Source organism: Gambusia affinis, linkage group LG02 (genome assembly GCF_019740435.1).
Source record: "Gambusia affinis linkage group LG02, SWU_Gaff_1.0, whole genome shotgun sequence".
Taxonomy (NCBI): domain Eukaryota; kingdom Metazoa; phylum Chordata; class Actinopteri; order Cyprinodontiformes; family Poeciliidae; genus Gambusia; species Gambusia affinis.
This window is the reverse complement of record NC_057869.1, coordinates 12,926,574-12,954,131: the sequence shown is the minus strand read 5'-3', so window position 1 is coordinate 12,954,131 and position 27,558 is coordinate 12,926,574. Positions and strand designations below refer to the sequence as shown.

General features: G+C 35.5%; 1 protein-coding gene across 1 annotated transcript in view; it reads right to left on the bottom strand.

Annotated features, from left to right (window-relative positions):
* The window catches only part of LOC122842636 (CUB and sushi domain-containing protein 1-like), a 415,097-nt gene that overhangs the window by 167,333 nt on the left and 220,206 nt on the right, over positions 1–27,558 (bottom strand). The window contains exons 6-10 of the mRNA XM_044136693.1: positions 16,340–16,452; positions 14,708–14,785; positions 9,025–9,106; positions 5,467–5,591; positions 125–246 (exon numbers count right to left, since the gene is read on the bottom strand). Of these exons, the coding sequence (XP_043992628.1) occupies positions 125–246; positions 5,467–5,591; positions 9,025–9,106; positions 14,708–14,785; positions 16,340–16,452 (520 nt within the window). The remainder of the gene's footprint in view (positions 1–124; positions 247–5,466; positions 5,592–9,024; positions 9,107–14,707; positions 14,786–16,339; positions 16,453–27,558) is intronic.

The window sequence follows — 27,558 nt, the reverse complement described above, 5'->3', positions numbered from 1 at the left end:
AACCATTTTAAACAAAGAAAAGTGAGAAACTCTGACTAACTCCTTTAGTGCAAGGCAAGCCATGTGTTACATGAGTTTGAGCAAATCAAACCAAATAAATTTAGAATGAATTAATTTTCCTTACCTTTTCAGAGTCCATTGCAGTGATGACCCATACACAGTGTGCATTGTTCTCATACTGAACCGGGTAGTTAGGAGATGTTATCACCCCTCTGGGCCCTCTCAGATTACTACCACAGGTACGGGCTACAAGAGAAATTTGAGATAAAGGTAATCACTTACCGGCTAATTATAGTGAACCTTACAGTAATAAAGTTTTAAAATAAGCAATAAAAAGAAGGTGAGTGGGAAAAAAAACAGTAAGCGAGTCAAGCCCAAAGGTATCCTTATGTATATCCCAAAGATTGACATGTTTATGCATTTGTGTAGTCTCAGTAAACAATTAATTTTATTTCCCATTTTCTTGCTATGCTGGAAAAAAATATATTTTTACACTAATTTTACATTTATTCCTAACATTGTCCTGTTGCTGGTTAAGTAAACTCCACCAAAACCTGGCTGTTGAAATTAGTTTATTAATAGTAATAGTATCCAGAATCAGAAGAAAAAGGGTTTTCAGTTTGTCCTGTGCTCAGAAACACAACAGAGCCAAAGAAAATTATTGAATTCTGTGATAGGCTGCGATTTTGTTTCACTAACAGATTTTTTTTTTATTTTTTTTTTTATGTAATCATAAGAATCTAATTTTTTTTTTAATTTGCTTTAAGATCTTTTTGAAATTGTTAATAGATAAAAAGCAAAGATTTTCTTGTTTGAGAATAATTGAGAATTATTAAATATGAATAAATAAAGAAAGCAACTGTCAATGCTAGGTCAGTTGTATAAAAATTGTTACCATTTAAGTTGAATAAGTACTAAATAATTCAGTAGTTGTGGTATTTTCAAATAATACATATATATATTTTGTAACATTTTAGAAACTTTAATTAGCAACCATGTCAGGACTATTGTCTACTATTGTAATTATTACAGATTAAAATTATAGCAGGCCAACAGATGCTCGCCCCACTAGTGACACTGGGTTTGGGAAGCAAATTGACAGAGGTACAGATAACAATAAAGACAGACAGAAACCGAAAGATAGTGCTGTGAAAATGAACGGACTGAAAAAAGGAAATAAGTAAGAAAAACCAGAAGGCAAAAAAGAAACAGAAAATGCCAAGAGAGAGAGAGGAAAGAGAGGAGAGGAATCCAGATGACTGATCAGACTGTTAATTAGAAAAGAGAGCTGAACCACATTTTGACACACACAGCTACACGGACACACAGAAACACATTCATTGCAATTCATCTTGGAAACCAGCTTCTAATTAACAGCAAAGTCTCAGCAGAAAACGAGAGAGGCTCACGGGTTTGAATCCCAGAAGAGTGATCACACCAGATAATACAATACACCAGAGCCCCAGTGTGCAGAAGACATTTTTTAACCTCTGCCTTTCCATTTTCTAACAGTTAATCCATTGATTTAGACTTGTGTTACTCTCCAGGTTTCTCTTTCAGAATATAACAGGGTCAACTCATGCTCCTCTGGTATCACTGTGACTGAAATCTAAGCAGTTAAATCAAGCACAGAAACAACAACTACTGGTTACGTTTACAGAAATTTGAGACATAAATTAACAAAAATCCCATTTGCTTTCCAGAAAGGAAAGCAGGTATGTATTTTTCTATGGCGTCCATAATAATTTTACAGGCTCCAGGACACCATATTTGTTTAATTCACTAAATGAAAAACACATATTGTAGCCTTCTGCTCTCTTTCGCTCTTAAATGTAAATTTACACCCTTAGTATTCTGTAAAATGTTTTGACAATCTACAAAATATACCAATCCTTCTTTTATATATTGTATTTTTTATCTGTTATCCACAGTGTTCTCAGTGACTGCTGGAGATGGGCACCAAACCACGCAATACCAAACGGGTATAGACAATACATCAATGAATGGATGGGTGTTTTATTCTTTTTGGTAATTTGAATTGCAAATTAACTAAACTCTAAGTAAAATTCTAGATAATGTCAGTTGTTTGTCTCCTTTAAAAATATTTTAATTGATCATATTTTAACTGAATTACAAAGAAAAACAAAGAGAGACATTTCACATTAAAGTTTTAAGATAACACTAAATTTTGATTTTTTTTTCTTTCCATATTTCAATTGTTTCTGACAGGATGAGCCAGTATCATGACTTTAGGCATGTTTCCGAGGTCAGAGACAGTCATATATTCACGATACAGGCACACACACAAACACATGCAGATAATGGTACACACATACACCATAACATGATGTGACAGGGACCCTACAGTATGTGTCTGAGCGCAGGGACTGGCTGTCTGTCAAACACACCAACAGTTCAAGGCCAATACTGCTGCAGATATTAGATGTGTGACATTATCCTTTGGACATTTGCTGTCAGAGCAAGTGTGCTTGCGACTGCATGTGCTTACACACTTTGGTGTATAAAACCAGCAGTCTGCCTTTTCATTTCGTGGCAATAAGCCTAACAGGGTATTGTAAGTAAACATGAGAGCAGTTTGCATCATTGCTCTGCCACGTCAATAAACAAAATCATGTAAATCTAAATGATATTGTTTTTCATTGCTCCTTAGAAATACATTTATACAACACTTGTAATCTCAAATAAAAACTAAGCACCATAACCATTTACAATTTAACAGGTTTTCAGATGCAATAATTTGTAATGCAGCACATTACAAATGACGATTAAAATGTTATTAGATTGCTCAGCAAATCGTTTTCCTCTGCAAATATTTTGGTAATGGTCATTGAGAGTGCTTAAATTAATAACTTTTACATGCTCTAAAAATATACTGGTTTAACAAACAATTCAGAAGAATTACCTTAGAATTATACACAGTCATTCAAAGCAGCTTTATTACAATATGTTCACTATCATAAGTAATGTTACGCTCTGAAGAAACAGAACTGTTTACTATTTTAGCTACATGTATTACTTGTGTGGCTACATTCTGATAAAAAGGACATTGGCATGTAATTTCAATGCAGCAGAGAAACTATTAAAAATACATAAAAAATTCATGATATCACATTTGGATTGCAATGCTTTGCTTTATGATGAGCTTGCAGAACTGGTTTTATTCCCGTATTACCTACAGCACTGCAGATCCAGTTTAGCATAGGGGTTAACACTACTACACTACTACTTCCAGGTGAAAATGCTTAGCTAAGTGTCTCATAGGGTTGGATAAAATTATTCTTAGCCACTCGCTGAATCGCATAGATTTAATTTACAGTTAACATATAAACATACATCGTTTTTCTTGTTTGTTTGCTTTGGTTTCTTTCTTCAAACTTGGATTTGTCTCATCAAAGCTGAACTTTGAACAGCATCAAGTCAGGTCACAGTGAGGCAAACTTTATGATATCATGTCTAAAATCCTCTTGCGGAATAAGTTTCATCAACGTATCACTCAAAAGGCCTTTTATGGTGTGTAACACCAAAGACCTCTCTCAAGAACTGTGCAACCTTTTTCATGCAAAGCACGCTGATGGAAGTGGTTACAGATGTTTCAAAACATCTCAGTGATGCACGAAGAACCAAAGGGACCATAAGTTGGAACAGCAAAGAGATTCATTTTACCACAAGCAACCCAGACACTCCTTGCAATATTCTGGACAGAGGAATCAGCAGAGTCACTGATTCAAATAAAATAATAAATAATGGATTCAACAACCTTGAACACCACACCAAACTTAGTAGCATTTGCAAGTTTGTTTTTATGTTTGCTGTGTAACAATGGATAAGCCAGTAAAATACTAGGAGAAAATTCTGGTCAGATGAGGCCAAATAGGGACTTTTTGGATATTATTTCATACATCAAATGTTGGAAAAAGTATAGCACTTGATGTAACCAAACCAACAGCTGGGCTTATTGGCAAAATATCCTCAGACATTCTCAGAAAGATTGAAATAGGATTTTGAGCAAAGTAAAGTTCTCCAATATTGCCAAGGAAACTCTCAAGTTGTTCCAAATGAGGAAAGTAAAGCAGCTACAATGGTCCACTCAATCAATCATCCATCTTGATCATCTTGATCATCCATTGCAATTGAAAACAATCTTTTCAATTGTTTTCAATTAAAACAATTGAAAAGATTCAGATATGAAAAGCCCTCAAAACCTTCAAGATTTGAAATCAAATTCTGGAAGGTTATCTGTATTGTCAGTCTAATAAACTCTGCTGTGGTATTTATTTATTTTTTTTTACTAAACTTAAAATACAATAACCGGTCAATATTTTGTTCAAAGTTATTATAATTAGGGCTATAAAACTTCTTTAATTTTTCTTTTGAATAAGAAGTTTTAGATGAGGTGGGTATTATTGCTAAGTTCTTTCCAGTGATGCCTGACATTTAGAATTTGGTAAAATCTTTAACTTATCTCTTTGCAACATATAACATATAACATGCAACACATTAATTAGTATGGGCATTGTTTCGTTATTTTAGCACATCTAAAGTTTTTTGTAGGTGTGAGGTTTCTGCACGATGCATAGAGAGTTTGACTGAAAAGTCTCTCAATATTCAGTGCTCGTCACTTCAGCATAAAATACCATTTAATGTTGTTAAAATGAACTGCACTCAGTAAAAGTTCCTCCAGGTAAAGAGCATGCTTGCGATGTTCAAAGTGCTCTTGAATGTACTAACTTCTAATCTGCTTGCTCGTTGGTCTGCACCTCTTTTGGCTGCCATTTTCTTTCATACTGAGCACAGCTTTCAATGTAATAAAATGGGAAGGTTTCTTTTTCCATTTATATCACAAATTAATAGATTCCTTGACGCTGAAGACATTTGTAAACATGTTATTTGACATTTGCATAAATTTCATAGCATTTGGCTGCTTTCCAGCTTAAATTGATTTATTTGCATTTTTGCACATTGCTTTGGTGCTAACATTTAATACTAAGAATATTTTTAAAACGTTCTTTTGCTTAGCACATATTTTTTCTCTTTGTTTAATTTTCAACAATATATAATAAAACAACTGAATAAACCCCCCAAAAAATTACAATTATTTATTTCTATTTATACTTCTTTACAGATTCAGATCTAAGGTAATCTTCTAAGATTGTTAACATTTTTCTTCTAATTACAAAATATATTAGCAATATATCCTGATCTGTCATTAAAATGTTTCCATTGGTTATTAGGAAGGGTATAAATTATTACAACATGCCATCTAAAGAAAGTTAATGATAGCAGATGTGTTTTTTTTCCAGTATTGAGACTCTTTATAGGTAGTTTGATTATGTTAAATCTAAATCTATCAAGAGGTACGAATAATATGGTGCCAACAGCTTTGACATCTGCGACACACCTAAAGAAATAAAACCTTGTTTCAGTGAGAATCATGTTATAACTTACTTCTGCAGATGGGTCTGTGGTCGCTCCAAGCAGCCAGCGTGTCAGTGACCCGTTGACAAGTGATACTTTTAGATCCATGCAGTACATAGCTGTCATCGCAGCTGAACTGGACGCTCGAGCCGACCCTAGAAACAACATCAGCAACATGTTAAAAAGAGTGTGAGAGTGAGAAATGCGAGAGTGAGATTTCAAGCTTTACAAAATCACTGTGAGGAAGATAAATGTTTTTTCCATAATTGGTAGATTTGGGTTTCAAGCCACCTTTTTCCGGTTTTCTTGTTTGTTTGTTTTTTTGTGTGTTTGAATCCTATTCAGTCCACTTCTTGTGGTTTTTGTCTCTTCACTTTCCTACCATTGGTCCACAGTGATCTCTGCCAAAAAGGCAGAGGAGGAAGTGAACGTCTGCATGGAACCTTTTGTATGAATCTTAATGTCTCAACGCTGATGCTTCACTTTACCAAAAATTCATAACACACACTATGATTTACGATGATCTATGCTAAGACATACATAAACGCCTGCACAAACTTTAACAAGTGAGACACAGGCACATGGGATTTAATGACCTCTCTAGCTGGCATCTCAATAAATTTTATAAACGATTAAAATGTGATTGTCAAAAAAGGTTTTGCTTGGCCTGAGAACAATTTCAGGAAATAGAGCACACATAAAATATCTATCTTTCGTGTACAAGTGTGAAAAAAAAAATGTAATTCAGCTACTTCTGAGCGGATAGAAGGTAAAGAAAGATTATCATTTTACAATCCCTTCTGCTTAAATAAAATAATGTCTATGTTTGCTGATTAGATGACAGGCACCGAGGGGTGACTCACTATATTTGCCGAACTTTTTTTTTTGTGGCTAGACTCTCAGATAAGAACCCTCCCTTGCAGTTCTTTGTGTGTAGCCCCTGCTTGACTGGACCCTGGAGAGAGGAACTGGGACATGAAAGCAGCCCTGGAGTTTGACCCGAGGCTGTAGCACAGCACAAGCAGCATGTGAACACATTGAAGCAAGGATGCCTGAATACCCCAGTGTTACTAGACAGTTTTCTACAAACTAATAAATATGTAATAGTAGTACAAATCATGTAGTATAAGAAATAGCAGATATTTACTTTTGATTGAATGACCTTTGTAGGATTTGTTTCTATATTTTAGTTATCAATATTTGGATAGCACTCATTGGATCCAGTCAAGGCGTAACTAAAAAAAAAAAAAAAAAAACACAGTTGCGAATCCTTCTACTACACAGTTTGCAGACCTGGATTTGAGCCTGAAATTTTCTTTTGTGTCATCAGTCTGGTTAAAAAGTCAAGCTCTCTCCACAGAGACTTGTCTCGGAGCCTTCGCTGTTCTCAGTCACTACTGTACTGAAATATGAATTGTTACTCTTGAGCAAGATGTCTCTGAGAATATTTGGTTACAACAACTCACTATTTGGTCAAAGTACTTCAAAGCAGTAATCTCAACTGTATTAAATGTAGAAGCATTGAATTAAGCATTCAAAGCTTAATTACAATGTTGAATAATTTTCTTTACTGTTTTCTGTAAAACTGGCAGGCTAGATGAGGACAGTAAACATCAAGTAAACAAATCTTCCAACTGGATTACCAAAACATGTGTAATCCATGAATACAGTCTTTTATAAAAGAGTGACAACAGGATGGATATTGTCAAAACAAGAAATCCTGTTAAGTTGAACTCAAACCATGTAAGGGGAAACGCAGGTTTGTGAAAACAAAGTGCTCTGGTGAGATCAGAATTTTATTTTAATGCCCAGATACAAAGAAAGAGTAGAGAAAAACTAACAATGTATATTGTCTTAATCACACCATCCCCTTGTTAGAAGAGGTTAGGGCAAGCATCATGTGGTGAGAAGCTGGTCAGAGCTGACAGGAGAATAATGAAAGAAAACCTGACATAGGCTGCAAATGACTTAGCAGTGGGATGAAGTTTATAATCCAGCAGGACAACGACTCCAAAAATAGAGCCAGAGCTCCAACTGAATGGTTCTGATCAAAGGATATTCCTATAATAGTCAAGGTTCAGACTTAAATCTATTTGAGAGTCTGTGGCAAGACTTGAAAATTGATGTTCACAGATGCTCTCCATCCAGTCTGATTGAATTAAATTTCAGCCCTATGATGTGCAAAGCTTGTCGGAACATACTCTAAAAGACTTGCAGCTCTAACTGTGAATACAAATAGACAAACTCCTCGCAAGACGTTATATCTATTTGTAAAAAAAATAATGATAATACTTGGAAATCATGAATCCCCTTTTTTCACCATAACAATATCACAGTGCTCTGTGTGGGGTTCATCACATAAAATTTCACTGAAGTCTTAAACTTGTGGTCAAATTGTTACAAAAGTGTGAAAAATTTTAAGGTCTATTCAAAATTTTGGAAATTTGTATTTCCATGTACAGCAATATTAAAATGACATGTTGAGGATTTTTTTTTTTTTATGTCATTAAATACATAATTCATTTACTCATTCTAACTTGTGAGCATTGATATTTGAAAATGTTGAAATGTCATGGCTATGTGAAATAAAAGACTATCTCTGCTCCAGGATCTAATTTGCTCCCTGCTCCTCTGAAAGAAGGAGGCGCCATTTAAAAGCATCAAATAGTTGCTGTTGTTAATGTTAATAAACGTTTCAGCTTTCACCAACATAAAATTGTTATTCTTTCTCAGTTCAATGTCAGCAGGCTTTTCTGATCTTCAGTCCTCAGACTGTATCCCTGGTTTACTGGCACGCCTCAGTGTTGTGGTCTGTTTTTATTAGCTCCCAGCACCGCTTGAAACCAAAACTCTGACAGTGTAAAAAGAAAACAGTGAATCTTAATCTGAAACTCCTGCTGTAGTTTAGGCTTTATGTTGTTTTGAACAAAATCAGATATTATGAGATAAGAGGTTAGACAGACTTTGGATCAGCATGCTACCCTAACAACATAAGAATGTTAATTGGGTACATGTAACAGAATAAAGTAAGGTCCACCTTCGACCCAACAAGCCTACCTTACCACTTTGTCTACATTTGTTTGTTAATTGCGGGCAATTATTTGCTTTTCTTTAGGTGACACAAACCAACCATCAAAAGACTTGTCTGACTAACAAGCAGCAGATCTTCTTTTAGAGGATTTAAAAGGCTAAAAATATAAATTAAATCAAAGGTTCTTTAAGCCTCGGTGGTTATATCACATATCCCACATCTAAAAGCTAGTGCTATAACAACAACACGTCCCCGGCAAACCTTGATTATTTTTATAACACTTCAGTCTCCATTGGTTTGTTTGTGTGGGTGGTAACAATTTTACGTGGGTGGCAAGTGGCACAGGATGTAGATTTTGCCTGCAGAACATTGCAAAGTTAACAGAGTAATTAATTTTACCTGCCAGCGGTCAACGCACCCGTTTTCTTACATTTTAATGATTTTGTTACCAACTTGAGGATAATACATGGAATCTAATGTTGGAGACTGGAATGATCTTTGGCCAGTGAGTCGATCTAGCCATGGAGCTCTGAAAGGCATAGAGAAAATGAACTTACTGGAAGACTGAACCCATCCTTTTGCCATTTTCAGGAAGTCCAGGATCTGGACAAATGTCACCAGCAAGGCCACTCTGGCTCACTGAAAAAGAGAGAATGTTATCAGGAAATACAAGAGGGCTGTGCAGTATTTACAGAACAATTGATTTCAAATATTTAATCAATATGAATACAGGCAACTGTAAACAATACATCGGTTGGTGAAGAATATTAAGACATAACACAATTCTCAGTCTCAGGAAAGAAGAGAGGAAGTTGAGAAAGTGGTAGCAGGAAAAGTAAGAGGAAAAGAAAGGGATAAATAGTTTTAATCTGACGATAAGGATCCACAGTGGTATATATATTGGATTTGCAGACGACATTAAATTTTATAGCCAAAGGGAAATGATACAGCATTATTAGTGAGTTACTTTTTTTTTTTCAAACAGATTGTACCAATCAATGCAATTGTTTTGTCCACTCATATTTATGATCCATTTTTATTCTTAGACATACACATAATGGGAAAATATTATTCTACAAGGTGCAGAATATAACAAATTCAAAGTTAAATGGCCTTGTTTAAAAAAGTGATAGCCCTCTAAACCTAATAACTGGTTGTGCCACCCTTAGCAGCAAAAACTGCAATCAAGCATTTGAAATAACTCGCACTGAGTCTTTTACAGTAACCCTGGCCCACTGCCCACTCTTCTTTGCAGAATTGTTTGAATTCTGCCACATGGTCACGCCCCAGCATCTCAATTCAGGTCAAGACTTTGACTAGGTCACTGCAAAGCATTCATTCTGTTTTTCTTCAGCCATTCAGAGATGGGTTAGAGCCCAGGTTTTTTTTCAGCTTGAGGTCACAGATGGCCAGACATTCCCTTTCATTCCAGGTCCTGAAGCGTGGGCAGGGGGGAGTCAACCACTTTTTCACACAGAGCCATGTAGATTGTTTTCCTCCTTAATATTAAGCTCCTGCATTTAAACACAGCATTTTGTGTTAACTTGTGTTGCCGTTGACTAATGTGGTATAGTGCTAACCCTTCTAAAACACTGAACATTTAATTTGATAAAACGTCAGAGAGAAGAAACATCTAGTTTCAGTGGTAAATAGTTTTAAGTATAGTTCTGAACATCACATCAATCCATCCATCCACCTTCTAACACCCTTTCTCCAGTGGGTTGGGAGGGGTGCTGGTGCTCATCTCCAGCAAAGGTTTGGGGAGAGAGGCAGGGTCACCCTGGACAGGTCACCAGTCTGTCGCAGCATCACATCAATGTCTAATGATATTTTGATGTCATTACACATTATTGGTAAATGTCAAGTTATCAGAACTTTCAATTTCCATTTTCCCTTTTTCTTGCTTTGCATAGTAGCAAACTACCTTAGGCTGATTCACTTTACAATAAAATCAATAAGCATTACAACTAAAGCCTGATTTGAGAATGTTTTCTAAGAGCATTCACGAAATAAAAAAGATCTCTTTGCTACTATATGCCTACTTTCATAAGTTATTAAGTTATTTAGTGGTTTCCAACTTCAGCTTTCAAAATGTTAATATTGTGCCTTCAGCATCTTGCTTCAAAGTTTTATTAAGCAACAGACCGTTAGCATTTTTTTTAAAATGGGAAGTAACTCTTGTGCAGCTTAAATAATCTGGGGTGACAATGACACAACGGCTTAATAGAAGCAATGCAAAATTAATTTCATAAAGGCTTTGCATAAAATCAAAATGACAGACTAAACTTTTAAGTTATCTGCAGAGATTTGAGCGTGAGAATGCTTCTCACTTCTTGGTGAAGTGTATCATTTTCTCTTTGAATCATCAATCTGCTTAGAGGAAGTTTTAAAGCAGCACAAATGCAAAACACATGATAAATTGTATCTATCTTATATTCAGAATATTGCATTGGTTTTCGAGCAGCTGGAAACACCTGCGGCATGCCGAACATGGAATGTGAATGTAAATTAGACCAGACAACTTGACAGAAACCAGTTTAGACCAGTTCTGTCGTAATGGAACTCTCTGGATGAATAATATTGGTTAGAAAGTCACAAAAATTTGAAGGGAAAGGCTTGCTCAAAAGACAGCACATAAGTACAAAGGAGGGAAAAAAAAACATATCCTGCAGGGCTTTAAATATAACCAGAGGAAAGAGAAACATCTAGCCTGTTCGGGCTTCCCTTTTTCTTTCTACCTGTCCTTTCCTATATCATTTCTCTCATTTCTTTCCTCTTTCTACTTCTGCATTCTCAGTAAGCACAGCCTGCTTCTTCGTCTCACACACATTAGCTGTAATTTACAAAGGGAAGCCGAAGTTTTGTGCATCCCAGCATAAAAGATGGATGAATGATTTGCTGTGTTTGTGCGACTGCATTTCGTGTGTGTGCTCTGGGCTTCGTGCGTGTGTAGACATTGTGTGTGCATGTTTGTGTGAGATATGATGCAAACAGAACAAGCTGTCTTTTTGCTCGACTGTGTTTTTGATGTTCTGTCCAAAAATCATCACACAAACATTCAAATGCACACTTTCTCTTTCAGTATCTCTCAGTGCGCTCGTTCTATCTCCCGCCCATGTTCAAATGGCATTCATTGGCATCAAACACAAGGTTTATATTGCAGAAACAAATCCAGCTCATGAAAACAACATGAGATTGTTACAGGAAAAAGATGACAAATATGACTTTTGGGTTGATGTCAAAACTGCTCACGCTGACTTAATCCCATATTTGCACTTAAAAGACTATTCATCATTTGAACACAAGCTTATGATGCACAGCGTCATTTCAATATCATCAAAGTGTCTTCAGCAAACGTTTCATCTCTGAAAGTCAACTTTTTAGGAATTTGTGAAATATTTTTTCTCTGTGGTGACTATCTGTGCTGACCCTGCTTTTTAGAGATTTACCTCATTAAATCCTCCTACGATATGTGCAAATTATTCAGAATGCAGCTTTAATATACTGAGTTAAACCTTTGCACCAGTGGTGCGCTGTGCAAGCTCCTCCTTCCTGCTAGTAACTTCACTCATTTTTGAGTCAACCCAAAGTCACTGACAACAGAAATAGTTTGTTATTGTGGTGCCAAGAATATCAACCTAATAAAGTTGCAGATGAGTGTACGTATACTGTATGTGTGTATCATGCTTCTAATGTTTTAAAAAGTAACAAAGAAGAAAATGTATGCTGTTGTCTTTTGTGTTGATGTCAAAACAAAAGACAACAACCCAAAAATTGCTGTTGCCTACTACAATTTTTAAAACCAGGAACTGGGGGGAAACAAATTGAGGCATAGTTATGCTTAAGGCTGCAGTATGTAACTACTTTTTGAGACTATATTGTGACTGTATGGTATGATTTATATATATTTAAAAAAATTGCTCCTCTGCCTTCTCAACAGTGCTAACTAGAAACAACCAACCAGAGCCAGAAGGAGAGTTTTAGCGCTCTCAATCAAAATCAAGGGATTTTGATTGACTGCTCATCAATCGCTCATTCCCTCATCCTTCCCCTTGATGTGTGCTACGCTGCAGCCAGTATAGTCTGTAATGAATCCTCAGTCTAGTTAGCATGGCCACCAATGATGGCAGACAAACGGTTTTCCTGTAACAGCAAGTTGTTTCTCCACCATTAGTGCATGAGTTGATCGACAGTGCCAAGCCCAGCCTCAAGGCTCTGATTGGTTATTTTTGGTCGGGAGCTGTGAATTTCTTCAGATGGTAATAGCAGCACAAGGAGAAAGTGGAGGAGATCAATCTTTACACAGATTATCTGTCTCATACCGTCATGACACGGTGACAGTTTTCACAAGTAAAATCCCTTTCTTTATAGAAGCAACAGACTGCAGCTTTAACCCTCATAAAATAAGCTCAATTTGAAACTGTGAGTAATGGAAGAAGTAAAGAAAAGAGTGTGTTTGCGTGCGTGCGTGTGTGTGTGTGTGTTTGTGATCAAATAAGGTTTTCAATGTAAGAGCTTTCCAGGTACTCTTAAGGTGCCCGTTGGATGAGGAGAGCAATGTGTGAAGTGTGGTAAGATCATATGCTTTCCTCTGCTGGCTTCTTCTTGCTGCCTCTTATCCATTTTCCTTCTCTCTTCTTCACCTTCTCGTTGCTCAAAAGGTCAATCTACCTTAGAGATGAAGTATGCAGCCATGTATTTACCACATGTATCATGTGTATTTAAGACACAGGATCACTATAATATTCTAATGCCAAAGAGAATTTATCTTGCGAGGCTTTTCTTACAAAGCTCTACCTGGGATGTTGTTTGATCTTGTAATTTTTAATTTGAAGTGGTCATTCATTTAAGTGGACTGTAGAGCGGCACCATGTTGCCTGAGTACCCTGAAGAAGACCCTCATTATAAATCACACTCTTGCAGTGATGATTCATTATAGCTCTAGGTCATTGTCTGGAGAGTAAAAATCCTTAATCATAATCTTTCAGCCTCTCTAATTATGAAACATCCACACAATGAGATAACATTCCTGTTAAGGAAGGTAAGAGCTAAAGAAGTTGCTTTTAAATTAAATATTTTATATTATCTTACTGTTCAGTCTTTTATTTTAATGTTGCTACATTACATTGCGTTTTAGTGCTGCTTGGGACTCTACCAATTAAACTTTTGAAGGATTTTTTTTTTATTAAAGGCCCTTTTTAAACATATAGCTCTCTTTGTGCTTATATCAAACTGTGCTTTAATATAAGTAAGAGGCGGTTGGAGATATTATTTTAGATTATGATTCATAAGCACTCGATGCTCTAGACAGATAAAACTCATTACTATCATCTTGTGTTTCTTTATAATGATTATGTATTGCACAATGACTGTAAAGTTTCCACTGTAGAGTCATTATGTTGCCACTGGGAGAAACGCGGCACACAAAAAGTGGTGTTCAAAGACCAGTTCAAAATCAGAAGTTGACCTGACATTAAGCCTTATTAACTTTGCATGATATATGCTCTGGTAATCTCACCATACCAATATGTAAGCCTTTTTAGCTTTGGGATCCATTCTCAAAGCCACATATTATTTTATTATTGCACAAAGTTAAATTAAAGCTTAATGATTCCCCAGGTTGCTCAGTTAACTGACATTATCATGATTTTTTTCAGATCTACATAATGATTAGACATTTGAAGCATTAATGCAAATAATATTAAGCTGTGACTTAGGCTATGCATGAGTCACATGGTTCATCCACTGAATCAATTTGTGTGTATGTAAAATATGAGTGAACAAAATAGGCATTTTGGTTTTGCACTAAGAGAATAATTAACTTAAAGTTAAACTCTCGCATTACTGTCTTTTCTTTTTTCATAAGTGCATTTGTTGTTTATTAAAATGTAATCAAAGGCCACATGAAAAATTCCCTGTTTGGTTTTGGTAGCTGGCATGGAGCTACTGAAAAGCAGGAATTTTAACAGCTCGGTTTCTTTTCTGATTGAGAAAAACGTAATTCTTCTTGCTCTAGGACAAATAATAAAAAATATAAAATGGCTCCTAATTCTTATCTCAAAGAAGGTCAACTTCTCTGAAAAATAGATGAAATCTCCGGCTCTGCCACATGAAAGATGAATGCACCTTGTGTTCTTTTCTGCACACTGTGTGTGTGTGCACGTTGCCAGGTCTGTTTCAAATTGAGTTTTTAAGAGTATCCAATATCACACATAATATTACCGATATTAGAGTACTTACAGACAGCATTTTTGTGACTGGAGTCTTTACTGGGCATCATCTTTACCCCTCTGGACTTCAATTCTATGGCTTTCTTCACTGCAGAGACAAGAAGAAAAGGGGGTTATATGGTTAATTATAAATCATACTCCATTAAACTTTAATTGCTGTACGTCTTTTTCTACACCACTTTTCTTTACCCCCAGGATGCCATTTGCTACTTTTCACCAATGTGTAATAATCCCGTTTTATGATCAATGTCATATCTAGCATACAGTTTATTCTGTGGTGGTCAAATGTGAAAAGCATAAGAGAAAATATGAAAATCAATTTAAAAAAACAAGGAAAAGTCAGGAGAAAAAGTAGGAAAGGAGCGTCATTAAAATTTATTCCATCTATTTTATCTTAAGTGGCACCGCTGCAGAGGATAACGGAAAAAATCTGTGTTACAACCACACTACATTCCACTGAGAGACAGGCTTGGCATGAAAACACATCTCACTCCCTCTTCCTTGCTCTCACTCTCGCTCTCTGTTTTGTGCACACACACACACACACACACATAAAGAAAGCACCAATGGCAAGAGCAACAGACCAATAACTAAGAAACAGAGAGAGAGAAAGAGAGAGAGAGCATAAAGAGAACAAGCCCAGAAAGGACATCAGTTAGCCTGAAAGACAGACAGGATTTGGTTCATCTGGTTGCATGCGATAGGTGTAACCAATTAAAACTGACCAGGAACATGCACTTTTGAATGCTAATGCCAGAAAATAATATTATTATACAACAATAAAAATGCTAGCAAGTCCTGTGATTTAGGACATCCAGACTTCTTTTAATGTTCTCAACACAGAGTAATTAATATATCCATAATATGTCACGCTTTATTATTTTTTTAAAAATGTTAAAGTTAGCATGCAATAATGTCAAAACCACAACGGAAAGCACCCTTCGTTTTAATTTTTTCTTTTGAATTTTTGTTACATTTCAGTACTTCAGAACATCAAACAAATTTAAATATTAGTAAAAACAAAATACAGTTTTTAATTAAGGTGTTTATTATTAAGGGTAGAAGAATCCAAGCATACTATCTAAACCAAGGAGCTGTTTGTTTTAACAAATATGTAAAAATCTGTATTGTTTTGTTTTTTAAGTAAAAGTTACATGCTGCAACTGTAAAAGATATTCCTTTATATATACTTTGAATATACTATAGCCAAATAATGTCAGAAGAGAAGTTTTTAATAGTGTGGAATTAAAAATATATTCATGTTTATTTAAACTAACCTTAAAAATAGATACTTGTGTTTTTATGGTAACAAAAAGGTTACAACAGCATATCTGAAAGAAAACCTGCCACATGTATAGAGGATGTGATGCAACAGATTGATAAATCCTCTGCTGTTAGAGTTTAAGACTAGCTAATGGCATTTGGATTAAGCACATAGCAGAATTAAATGACAGTCATAATACAGTATACCATCAATGTGCTGTACATTTTCTAACTAATTATTTGTAGTTCTTAATACTTAACTAAAACTAACTGCTTAAAATGTTTTTGTTTGTTTAAAGATTGCATTTTTGTACCTTTCTCCTTTCACACCAAGAAGTTCAAAAACTGATGTCATAAAAGTGAAAAAAGTTTAACATACCTTGATACTGAGCACTAAATCCTTTTCTTCTATGATTGCTGTCCGAGGTGAAATGTATCCGAAGCCAGTTTTTATTCGATATCACTGGTGAAGGAAGAGTCGTGCCTGTCATCCTGGAAGAACACAAATTGAATAACATAGAATTAAAAACACAGCAAAATCCCTTGTGGTCAACAGATCCAAAGTTAAAATTAATTTCATTAATATCTGGAATTAAACAGAATTTTGTGAAAGACTAATTTTTCAGAATACAGAATAAGATGAGAAAAAGGAAAACAAAACCCTAACAAACAAGACTTAAGCATTTCCACAGAATCCACTTATTGGACACAAAAGCACAGTCCTTATATTCAGCAATGTATAGAAAATATGTCATTGCTGTGCAGCGTGGTTTAACCTTTTTCAACAATCGTGATTATCATGCAGAAGCTTGGACAGAAGAATAAACCATCCTTAAAGGAAGGAGTGGGAGCTAAAAGGTCTTAGTTTGAATGAAAGACCATCTTCAAATATTTCAACTCTTGGTACAAAGGAAAGCACACAGAGTGCAGGAAAATGGTTGGAGGAAAGAACTGCCATGTAATTACAGATTGCAGCATTATAGATCTAGGAAGTATCGACTACTGCTGTGAAAAATGTTCTCAATTTATATGCTTCACAAACAGCAGGAGACACACTAATCAGGATACAGAACAGAAAAGGGAATTCTGTCACATTAAAGTCTTTTACTGTCAGCATATCCACCAATGTATCAAAAGTGTTTACACCCCTGTTACATATTTCAAGTTTATGGGAGGTGAAAAACTGAAATCTGATAAATCAATACTAATGATTTTCTGCTTTCATATAAATATTTCATCCACATTCAAACTTCAAAATGAAAACCAAAAAACAAAAGAAAATAATAAAAGTACCAAGCTGCAATAGCCCAGTAGCACAATTATTCACATATTTACTTTGTTGTATTCACATTTTAATGTAGTTTAATCTTCCTGGGTACACACTTAGCATCATCCACAGTGATTCTGATTAACCTGAAGAACATCTATTCGGCTTTCCTCACAGGCTTATACTGACATTTGCTCATTTATATTATTTATGTGCTCAGGGAGGCTGCCAAGAAGCCAAAGAACAAAGCAATGGTTGCACTCTGTATGTGTTGACAATATCTTGATTTCTTTGGATGTTTTGACTTGGATGCAATCATGAACAGCTCCAAATACCAATCAGTTTTTACCCAACACTTCTGGCTATCTGACAGAAAGCTGAAGATGAGGAGGGATTTCATTTTTCAGTTCCACAGTGATTTCAAGCATTCATCCAGTTCAACAAAAAAGGGCTTTATCAGAAGATCAACGTTTTTGGAATAGCCTAGCCTGGGTCTGGAAAAAGATCTGATGGGAAACTATGGGATCGGCTATTTACAAGAGCTTCAACAACATTTGGAAAGTCGAATGCGTAAATATTGCCAAGATGTGGAATGGTCATAGAATCCTGCCAAAAAATAATTGTGTTTCTGAATGAAATGTGCTTTAGCAAAATGTGTGAAAAATTCAGCAACCATGTTAATGACAAATTTGAAACATTCGTTCAAAGAAGTTAAAATTATTTGTTGAAGTGTCCCTCCATGTCATTCTAATATCCAGTTGTTACTTTTGGAGAAATAAAAAAAATTAATTAATTAATTAAAGACAACAAGAAAGGAGAAAATTAAGAATATGATCGAGCAAATTTGACAAAAGTATATAAATTTTCATTAAGTAGTAGCACGTGTATTTCCCTTTTCTGTTCCACAGCAATGTCACGGCTATATCAGAAGAGGGAGTTCAGTTGAATTCTAATAAAATGTCTGCCAAAACTTTATTTCATAAGTACCGGTACTTATTTAACTTTGGAAGAAGACATAAATAACCAGCAGCTATTTTTCTTCATAGCAGAGCAGTTCAAACTATTCCATATGAAGCATATCTACAGGAAGTTGGAGCAGATGGAAGACAGATTAACACATTTAATATGAGAGGTTGCAGATGACGTACAATAAGATTATAGACTATGGCCTACTTAATGGTCTTTTTGACCTGCCCCTGCCAATCACTGTGGAAAAGAGCATAATGAGAAGCAGCCTGAAAGGTAAGTGAATCATGGCCACAATTTGTAAAAGAAGATGCTAAGAAGTCAAGAAATAAATTAGAATGAATTTAATAACTAACATCTTAAATTACCAATAACGCTAGAAGCACTGACACTTCTTTAAACGACAGATGTGATATAAATGATGTACTTGATCTAAATTTACAAACTATATTGAAGTTAATTAAAGAAAAATCTAAATATGCAGATTGGTAATTAAAATTAAAACTATTTGGTTCAATTTTAGTTAATTTTAGTTGAGTGTAGAAATTTACTGTTGAAAGAATATTTGTATTCCAAGTAAATAGAACCCCAAAAATGATAAATGCAAAAAATGATAAACACTTGGATAAATAAACATTCTCTATAGAGCAACTTTAAATAATCAAGAAAACTAACCGTAATATATTTCATTAACAACTTTACACTCAAGCTTCTGTGTTCAAAGGACCATTTATGATCCTTTTAAAGATTTTTGACACAATAAAGTTTGTGTTTTTAATAGTCTTCTAATGTTGCTAAACTGGTTCATCAAATTACAAAGAGATATTTTTCCAAATTCATCCAAAGTCTTAAACCTCACTCCAGCAAGAAAATGTCTTCTCAGGCACTTGATATTTATCAGATAAATTATATAATTTTACAGTTATCTCCTTTACAATATTATAATAATTATAATTATATATATTATTATTCTTATGTATTACCAAAGGAAAATAGCAAATTCAAGTTCTGTAAATGAGATAAAAGGACGGAAATAAGTAGAAAGAAAATGGTCCCTTACAACAAAAAAATTAATTATAAGTGAGTAGCCTTCAGTACGCACATGTATTACATCAGCTTTAGCCCTCTACACATTTTGTTACTAAAGGCAACCTTATCAATAGTAACAAAAATAAAAGAAGAGAGGAAAATGGTGCACTAAGGGAAGAGGAGACATGATGTAAGAGAAAAAGAAAAAGTTCTACCGACCGCCCTAAAGTAACAAAAGCAACTACAGTTACGCTTTAATGTGCTGCAAGTATAACGAGTGGATAGGAAAAAAAGAGTAAGGAAGAAAAGCCACAAATGAGGAAAACTTAAGCAGCAAAATAGAAGAGGTGGTAAAAGGGCGAAAAGATGAACCATGAGCAAATCTAAAACACTGTTACCAGGTTTTGTTACTGTGACAATATTTAGGTATACTTTTGAAATAAACACCAGCAGTTTTTTATAACCATGGGTGTGGAAATACATCAGATTTGAGAAGATAAAGAAAAGCAAAGGGAAATGATAGGACCAAATATCTCATTCAAAGTCCAGTGCTACACCCAATAAAAACATAATAATCTGGAAAGTCTTGAAAACGGATGTCCACATCTCCTCTCCATCTACTCTGAATGAGTTATTTTGTAATAGAGTATATTTTTTTGTATAGTCTCTAAACGTCCAAAGCTGGAAAAAACATATCCTCCACAAAACTTGTAGCAAATGACAGTTGAATAAATCATTGACTAGGGTCACAAATCCTATTTGTGAAAAATGTTTTCTACATTTACTTTTTACTGTATTTGTATTTAAGCACTTGATGTTGAGAAAATCACTTCAAATCATACATTGAAAATTTGTTGTTTTAAAGTCGTTAAATGGAAAAAACATCAAGTACAACACTTTTTGCAAGGTTTTGTATATCCTTGTTCTGTGCTAAACTGCATAAGCAAAATCCTTGCACTGTTAAGGAGTGACACTTTTATGTGTCACAAGAAGCCCATAGATTCCTTTCATAGGCTAGTTTACCCGTAAGTGCACTTATTTAGTTAAAAAAGACCTTGAAAATGGCCTTTGTTTTTCCTTCTGACATGTTTATATCCCAGACATGGTCCAATCTGTTCATCATAAAGAAACAAGGAGGCTTCCATGTCCTCTTTCGTTGTTGTGAGTTAGACAGCTTTCCACCCCCACTATTCAGACAGATCACAAAATTATTGGACACGTGGGATCTATATGTTGTCATTATGTATGCCTACATTTTCTTCATATACAAGTTAATTTGCTGTTCTCTTTAGAAATCAACGGCATTCTGTAATGTACAGTATAAAATAGTAGAGGGAAAAAATACTCTCAAAAAATGTTTTGCTCAAAGACAAGAGTGCAACAGTTTCAACATGCACCTTAAATAAAATGTTAGTTTTACCTTCATGATTTTAGGAAAACTGATACTGGTGCTTAAGCTGTACATGTGTGTTTCTCAAACCAGTTACATCCTGGTGCACTTGTTACTTTTTGATCCTAATTATGTGATAACTTTCTCATAATTACGACGTTAAGGCATCCAAACAAATGAGGGAGTAATTTAAATGCTACTGTAGAGAAAAATGGAGTTGTGGAAAGGGCAAGGAGAAAATGAAGAGAATTGATTATGACATGTTGATGGATGATGTAGCTTTGCTAAATAAAATAGATAAAGTCATTATGTGAAAAGATCAGCAAGATGGTGAAGCGATTTATAGGAAAAAACAAAAACTCCTACATTTGGTCCTTGATTTCCATTATCTAGGCTAGTTCCCAAACATTTGACAGTGGAGGTATAAAAAGACAAGAAGTTAGACAGGAAAAGGAAAAAGGAATGACACTGACAGAGAAAAAAAAGAGCAGATGCAGCAGATGAAGAGAGAAAAAGACTGATTAAGGAAAGAAAGACAAGAGACACATTGAATGGAAATGAAACACACCACTGAGCAGGATTCGGGTGGCAGTAAAGATGGACAGGAGAGCAAAGACATGAAGGACAAGGTTCGAAAAAAATCTACAGCCATTTCTATCTGTCAAGAGAAGGAGAGCATGTCAAAATCAGAGACAAGGCCTGAAAAATACAGACAGACAAAAACAGACTGATGGATGAGAGGAGGTGATGGGGGAAGGGAGTAACTTACATGATCGAGAGTAGAGATGTTACTTAGTAGCTGTGAGCAGAGGTCAAAAGTGATAAAAGAGGAGATCAAAAGGCAAACCTAAATGAGGAACGGCATTGCTAATGCCGACTGCCCAGAACAGAGATAAATGAGAAGGAAAGTGAAGCTGGAAGGAGCCAAGTGATGATAAACAGGTAAGGAAGGGAAAAGGAAAAACAAGAACCTGAATTGTTCGGTGACAAAAAATAGAATTGGGAAGTATTTCATGGTTTGAAATTGCATTAATTAATTAATTAATATTAATGCTAAATCTCAAGCAGGTAAAACATCCATGCCAACTGAAATGTACTGTAGCATATATACAGACAATTATGTGAATAAATTAGGACCGCCTTCACCTTGTGTGCTCTCCTAACATTTTAAATGTTATATCAAATCTAGGAATACAGAATATTTAAGAAATATAAATTAACAATTAAATAAAAAAAGACCACCCTTTTTTAAAATTATGTGGAAAATGTAATAAAAAAGGAAATCAAGTTGGACAGCCACATTTCTTACCTTTAAAAAAAAGCCTTAACACATCAGCTGCACATAATTATGACATAATTACTCAGCCTTTTGAAAGTTGTCTGCCCTGTTTAAACCTTTGACCTTTAGTGTGGTGTGCTCCTGACTGTGAAGTGAGAGTAAACATCATGGTGAGGTCAAAAGAGCTGTCTGAGGCCTTCAAGAAGAAGCCTGATTATGAGTGTGATAAGGAATTTAATGAGGTCTCAAAAAAAAATTCAAACCAACTATTGCAATGTAAAAAAAAAGGAAGGATGTTAAAAACAAATGCTAACATGCCCACGTTCTGGCCAAGTAAGTTCATCCTAAAAGCAGATGGAAAGATGCTAAAAGAAGTTTATAAAAACTCTAAATTGTTGTCAAAGAAACTACAGCAGGTTGTTGCCACTGTTGATATAAAGGTACCTGCCTCTGCAATGATAAAGAGACTGCACAAGTTAAAGTCAACAGGAGGTATGAGAGGAGGAAATCTTTGCTCTCCATGAAAAACACAAAGGCCAGACTAAAAATGTAATGTGAAGGAAACATGTGAGACACTCAGTAAGAAACTGAAATTAAAGCAAAATTGAACTTTGAAACATGATAATGATCCAAAACCAACCAGCAAGGACTGACTGACAAAAGAGTAATTGAAAGTCAAATCCCAGATGCTGATTCCTTTGAGATGATGTAGATTAATTTAGAACAGGGTTCACATGCAGGAAACCGTCAAAAACCTCACAGCTATGAGTGAGAATGGAGGAAACGGTGCTTAAATCAATGTCAAAGGGTGGTAGATGGCTGAAAGAAGTGTTTCACTGAAGTTATTTAATGCAAAAGCTGTGATACTAGCTGTTACATGGTGATCCACCTTTTTCTCAGCTAGTAGTCAGATGTTAGTGTTAATTACTAAAAATAAATGTTTTTTAAAATTTACACATCGATTTCTTATTCTTGTTTTTTTTTTTAAATGCATATTTAATGGAGTTTCCTAAGTTTGTGGCATGACTCTACATAATTTGAACATTCATAACTATCCATTAAGGGATCATAAAGGCTAAGGTTTCAACATTACTCTTATCTACTTCAAGTACTTTATCTAAAAAAGAGTGGACCAGAATTATCACTCAAACAATTATAAGCTTATGTAGTTCAAAGTAATTAATTTTAATTTGAAATATAAAGCAAACCCAGTCCAAATCTACTGACACTTATTTTAGTCCAATTCAAGCTTATCTTCTGTATAAAGAACCATTTAAGATAAAATAGAAATTGTATTTCACCAGACATTTCAGTCCTGGCCGAGCAGATAAAAAAGTGTAAGGAAAACTGTGAAACTCTATAAAATTTTGAGTTTGTTGCATTTCTCAATCTTAAGAAAGTAAGAGGCAAAGGGTGGTGGATGAGGAGAAGGAAAACTCTACTTTCAGCAGGGCGAACTCTCCAGAAGAATCAGGATCAGGATGAGGAGGGAGAGAGAGACGTAGAGAGAGCAGGTCATGAAACGCGGGCAGCAAACGGAAAAATCAAAAATAAAATGAAAAATGGGCTTAGACACCAAAGCAGGGAGGGACAATGAAAACGAAACTAGATGATCTTGAGGCGAAGAGGAACAGTTATAGCAGAACGCAAGAAGGAAAACAGAGGGAGAGAATAATTAACACAATGGACAATTCAGACTAAAAGAACGTACAAATTAAAGGAAAAAACAACAACACCGGAAAAAAAAAACACAAATGAATTAACTCCTCTGGCAATAAAAACATTCTTTTTAATAACAATGATCAGATGAACTGAACATTGCAAGACCTGCCAACCAGAAAAGGCCTAAGGCAACAAAAATGAAAACCATAACCATACCTGTTGATCGTAGAAATAAAAAGTCAAATGTTGACAGCTCAAGACTAATTCATCGAGGAAAGGGAAAACTTAGTGGACCAATTCACAAGAGAAGTCATTGTTAGACTAAAGCCAGAGAAAATGCAAGATCACAAGAGAGGAGTAGAAACAGAGAAACAGTCAAGAAACAAACAGAACAAAGGTTATTCTGTACAAACACAAAAGTTCTCCATTGCAAGGCTGTCAACTGTTTGTTGAAACATGAGCTCAAAGAGAAAGACATACATTTCTACCATTGGGGTGCAGTTTCTGTACCAAGAACCTCCCAAATGGCTTCAGCTACTGGCTATACATTTCACAGACTTGTTTCATTGCACTTATTGCTAGTCCCTGTAGATATTCACAGCTATAAAATGACAAAACATAGCTCTATAAAAATAAATGACTGGATGCAAGTCAGAAAAGTTAAAAGACATTATCCACAACAGATAGCTGTTTGTTTCAAGTGTTCAAAGCAAAACTGGGCTACAAAGCTACTTTTAATCTCGTAATACACCCACACATTTACACGCAAACACACACGCCGCATGCACACGCACGCACACACGCAGGCAGTAAACATGATTTAAAATGTAAATGTAATAACAGGACAAGTGTTGCAAGAAGAAGAAAAAAGTAAAAGAGAACTGGTGGCAGCACAAAGGAGGAGGGGAGATAAAAAGAGGAGAACTAAAAAAGGAAACAGCAGGAGAGGATGAGAAAGCTAAGGATCTAAAGGGAGAAGTGAAATGAGATGTAACAGAAGAACAAGAGGGGAGAGCAAATGGGAAAACAGACAAGACGCATGACACAGAGTGAAAATGTCTAAACCCATCTCTTTGGCAAAGCTTGGCTGGAACTGGCATGGAAGTCCCAGCAGATGGACAAGGTTACTCTAAATGTGCTGTAGAACCGTCTCTGAGCTCTTTAAATTCAATGTAAATATGAGCTCTGTTCATACGGTTAGCTTTCTTACAATCGCACATGTCCTCTGAGGGTTCGTATTTACTGAGCGTGATCACATTACTCAGTTTAGTTACTTTATTCTTCTAGCTTTCCCTTAAGCTTCTTCTGGACCAGGAACAGAAATTGCCCAGAAATGTTCTGGTGATCTTTTATGAGCAATTGGTGGTCAACTTCAGGGCAGTTAGACCCAGATCTCTGAGACTTCTGAAATATATTTAAGGTATATGTTAAATCTACGCATCAGAAAAAAATTGATGGTTGTAGATAAATAATGAACTAACATTCCAAAATTCTTCACTGTAAGCTCACTTGAAGAGTTACTTACAATATTTCAAGAATCACTGATGATCCCAAAGAAAGATGGATTTTTTGCTTTGAATAGAAAGGGGGAACTCTGTGATTCTTCCTGTCTGTTTAAATCAAACCCAATCTATGTCTCTATGAAAGTCTGGCCTGTGTGAATCATAATCCATTGCAGCAATTTAACAAAACGTCAGAACTAAAAAACATGTTTTTAAAAAAAATCCAATTAATGCAGGTATCATTATGGAACAGAAAAGAAGGATAAAATATAAAACTAAGCCAGTCATTCAAGTGAGTATTTGAGCAAACAAAGGATTCTTTCGGTACAAGAAATTGACAGTAACAGTAATACTCTGCCTTGAAATCATGAAAGGGAAGAGCACAAGGAGACAAGAAAGAAAAGAGCAAAGACGAGGTATAGCCAGGGGGAGTGCTGCAAGAGCTTAGGGTATGGCAAAATATTGGAAAGGTTAACAAAAAAGAATGGAAACTAAGGTGAAAGGTAGAAGTTATTGTACTGAGATAAAGGATCTGGGTTCCTAAGGCTTGAAACATAAAACAGACTTTAGTTTAATTTTTATTAAAACATGTTCATATCATCTTACATGATCACTGTCCAGTGCTTCTGATGATACAATTTGGATAAGTTGACAAGGAAGCAACCAGGAAACAGCTGACATTATGCAATAAAACATTCCATGCAATACCGCAATAATGAAAATATTATCATGATATTTTAAAAGTAAAAGAAAGAAAAAGTATTACTATGTATCTACTGGCATGCTGTATGCTAAAAACCTTTGTTTCTGTATTTCAATTTTTGCTTTTAGGAAAAACAAATTCTACTTTAAATTTGGCTTTGTTTTTACCACTTCATGTTTAATTCAAGAGCCAATTTGTGATGGAGGTAGGCAGTTGAATTTAAGCATCTCAACAAATGGAGCTCTTGAGGAATGTGGTTTGTATGCAGTAGTCACGACCAACCAAGAGAGGTTGAATGAAAGAAAACAAGTGATGACAGATTCACTTGTCACTGGCTGTCCATGACAGGGTCAGGATCGCTGGATCTTGACCTTGTCATGGAAAAGCACACAGATGTACGTGGGAAGCGAAAGCTGGCCTCTGTTGTCTTATCCTATAAGAGGTACTGCTGCCCAAATTGGCAAAATATGACTGATAGACCCAATCAAAAGTGTCAGAACAGACGTACAAGAAAAAGCCAGATTTGGTGAGCCAGGGTCAGCTTTCCATCATGTGGATAACTTGGTCCTTGTGTGTCATTGACCTCCAAAACACAGGCTTAAGGTAATGATCTGTCAGGCCTCAGCATTTTATTATGTTCCTAACAAACATTTTAAGTATATTTGGTCATTGCACATGGCCTTTTTAGTGAAACAATGTTGACTGCCAGGTACTGGAAACATCGTCCAAGAATGCCTTCAAGGAACCTCGAACGATGGTTCCAGAAATGACTTGAGTCCTTTAGAACATTTGTTAAATATGGATATGAATATATACAATCTGTGAAGTTACTACTCCAAACTCTAAATAATTGAAAGTATTCACTAATCACAAATTGCACTAAATCCTGAGCCATTTGGGGTCAGAAAGAAAATGTCAAGAGATATCAGGGCAAAACTTGAGCTAAATTTGTGCTAAATGTGAAAGTCAAGGTTACGGAAGAGGATTAGGGCCACCGGAAAAAAAGAAAAAAAAAATTCTGACTTTAAAGTCAGAATTCTGAGATTTTTTTTTTGGTGGCCCTAATCCTCCTCCGTACAAGGTAGAAGAACTCTAAAACAGATTTTGGCACAAAGATATTTATGTTTAGTCAGAATAAACAAAAACTGTGACGGAGAACTGAGCCACATAACTAGATACATAATTAGAATAGGACAGAAGTTATTGAACTTGTTAAAATCTCTTCCAGGTTATCTGTCTGTGTGTAACAAATATCAGAATACAAGAATAAATGTGGGCTTTAAGCCACAACTTAAAGCAGGGGTGTCAAACTCCAGTCCTCGAGGGCCGCTGTCCTGCAACTTTTAGATGTGCCTCTGCTGCACCACACTTGAATAGAATAATTAGGTCATTAGCAAGGCTCCGGAGAACTAATCTACACAAGAAGGAGGTAATTAAGCCATTTTATTCCAGTGTTTTGTACCTGTGGCACATCTAAAAACTGCAAGGACAGCGGCCCTTGAGGACTGGAGTCACACCTGTGACTTAAAGCCTTGAGTGATATAATGTAAGAGCCCCAAATCCAGTCTGCCAGGGCTTCTTTGGTTTTATGTTATGCATGAGTGTTTGTCCGTTCACCTATTTGTGGGTATGTCTATGTGACAGCGACGGCATCACATCAACCCTGCCAGATTCCAGACAGGAACATGAAACAGGAAATTGCTTTTGGGACAACCAATCAGAAGAAGCCCCAAATAAACAGGAAAGACCTGTCAGAGTGGTCATGTCAGGTGTCAGTCATTTTTAAAATGGCCTGACCAC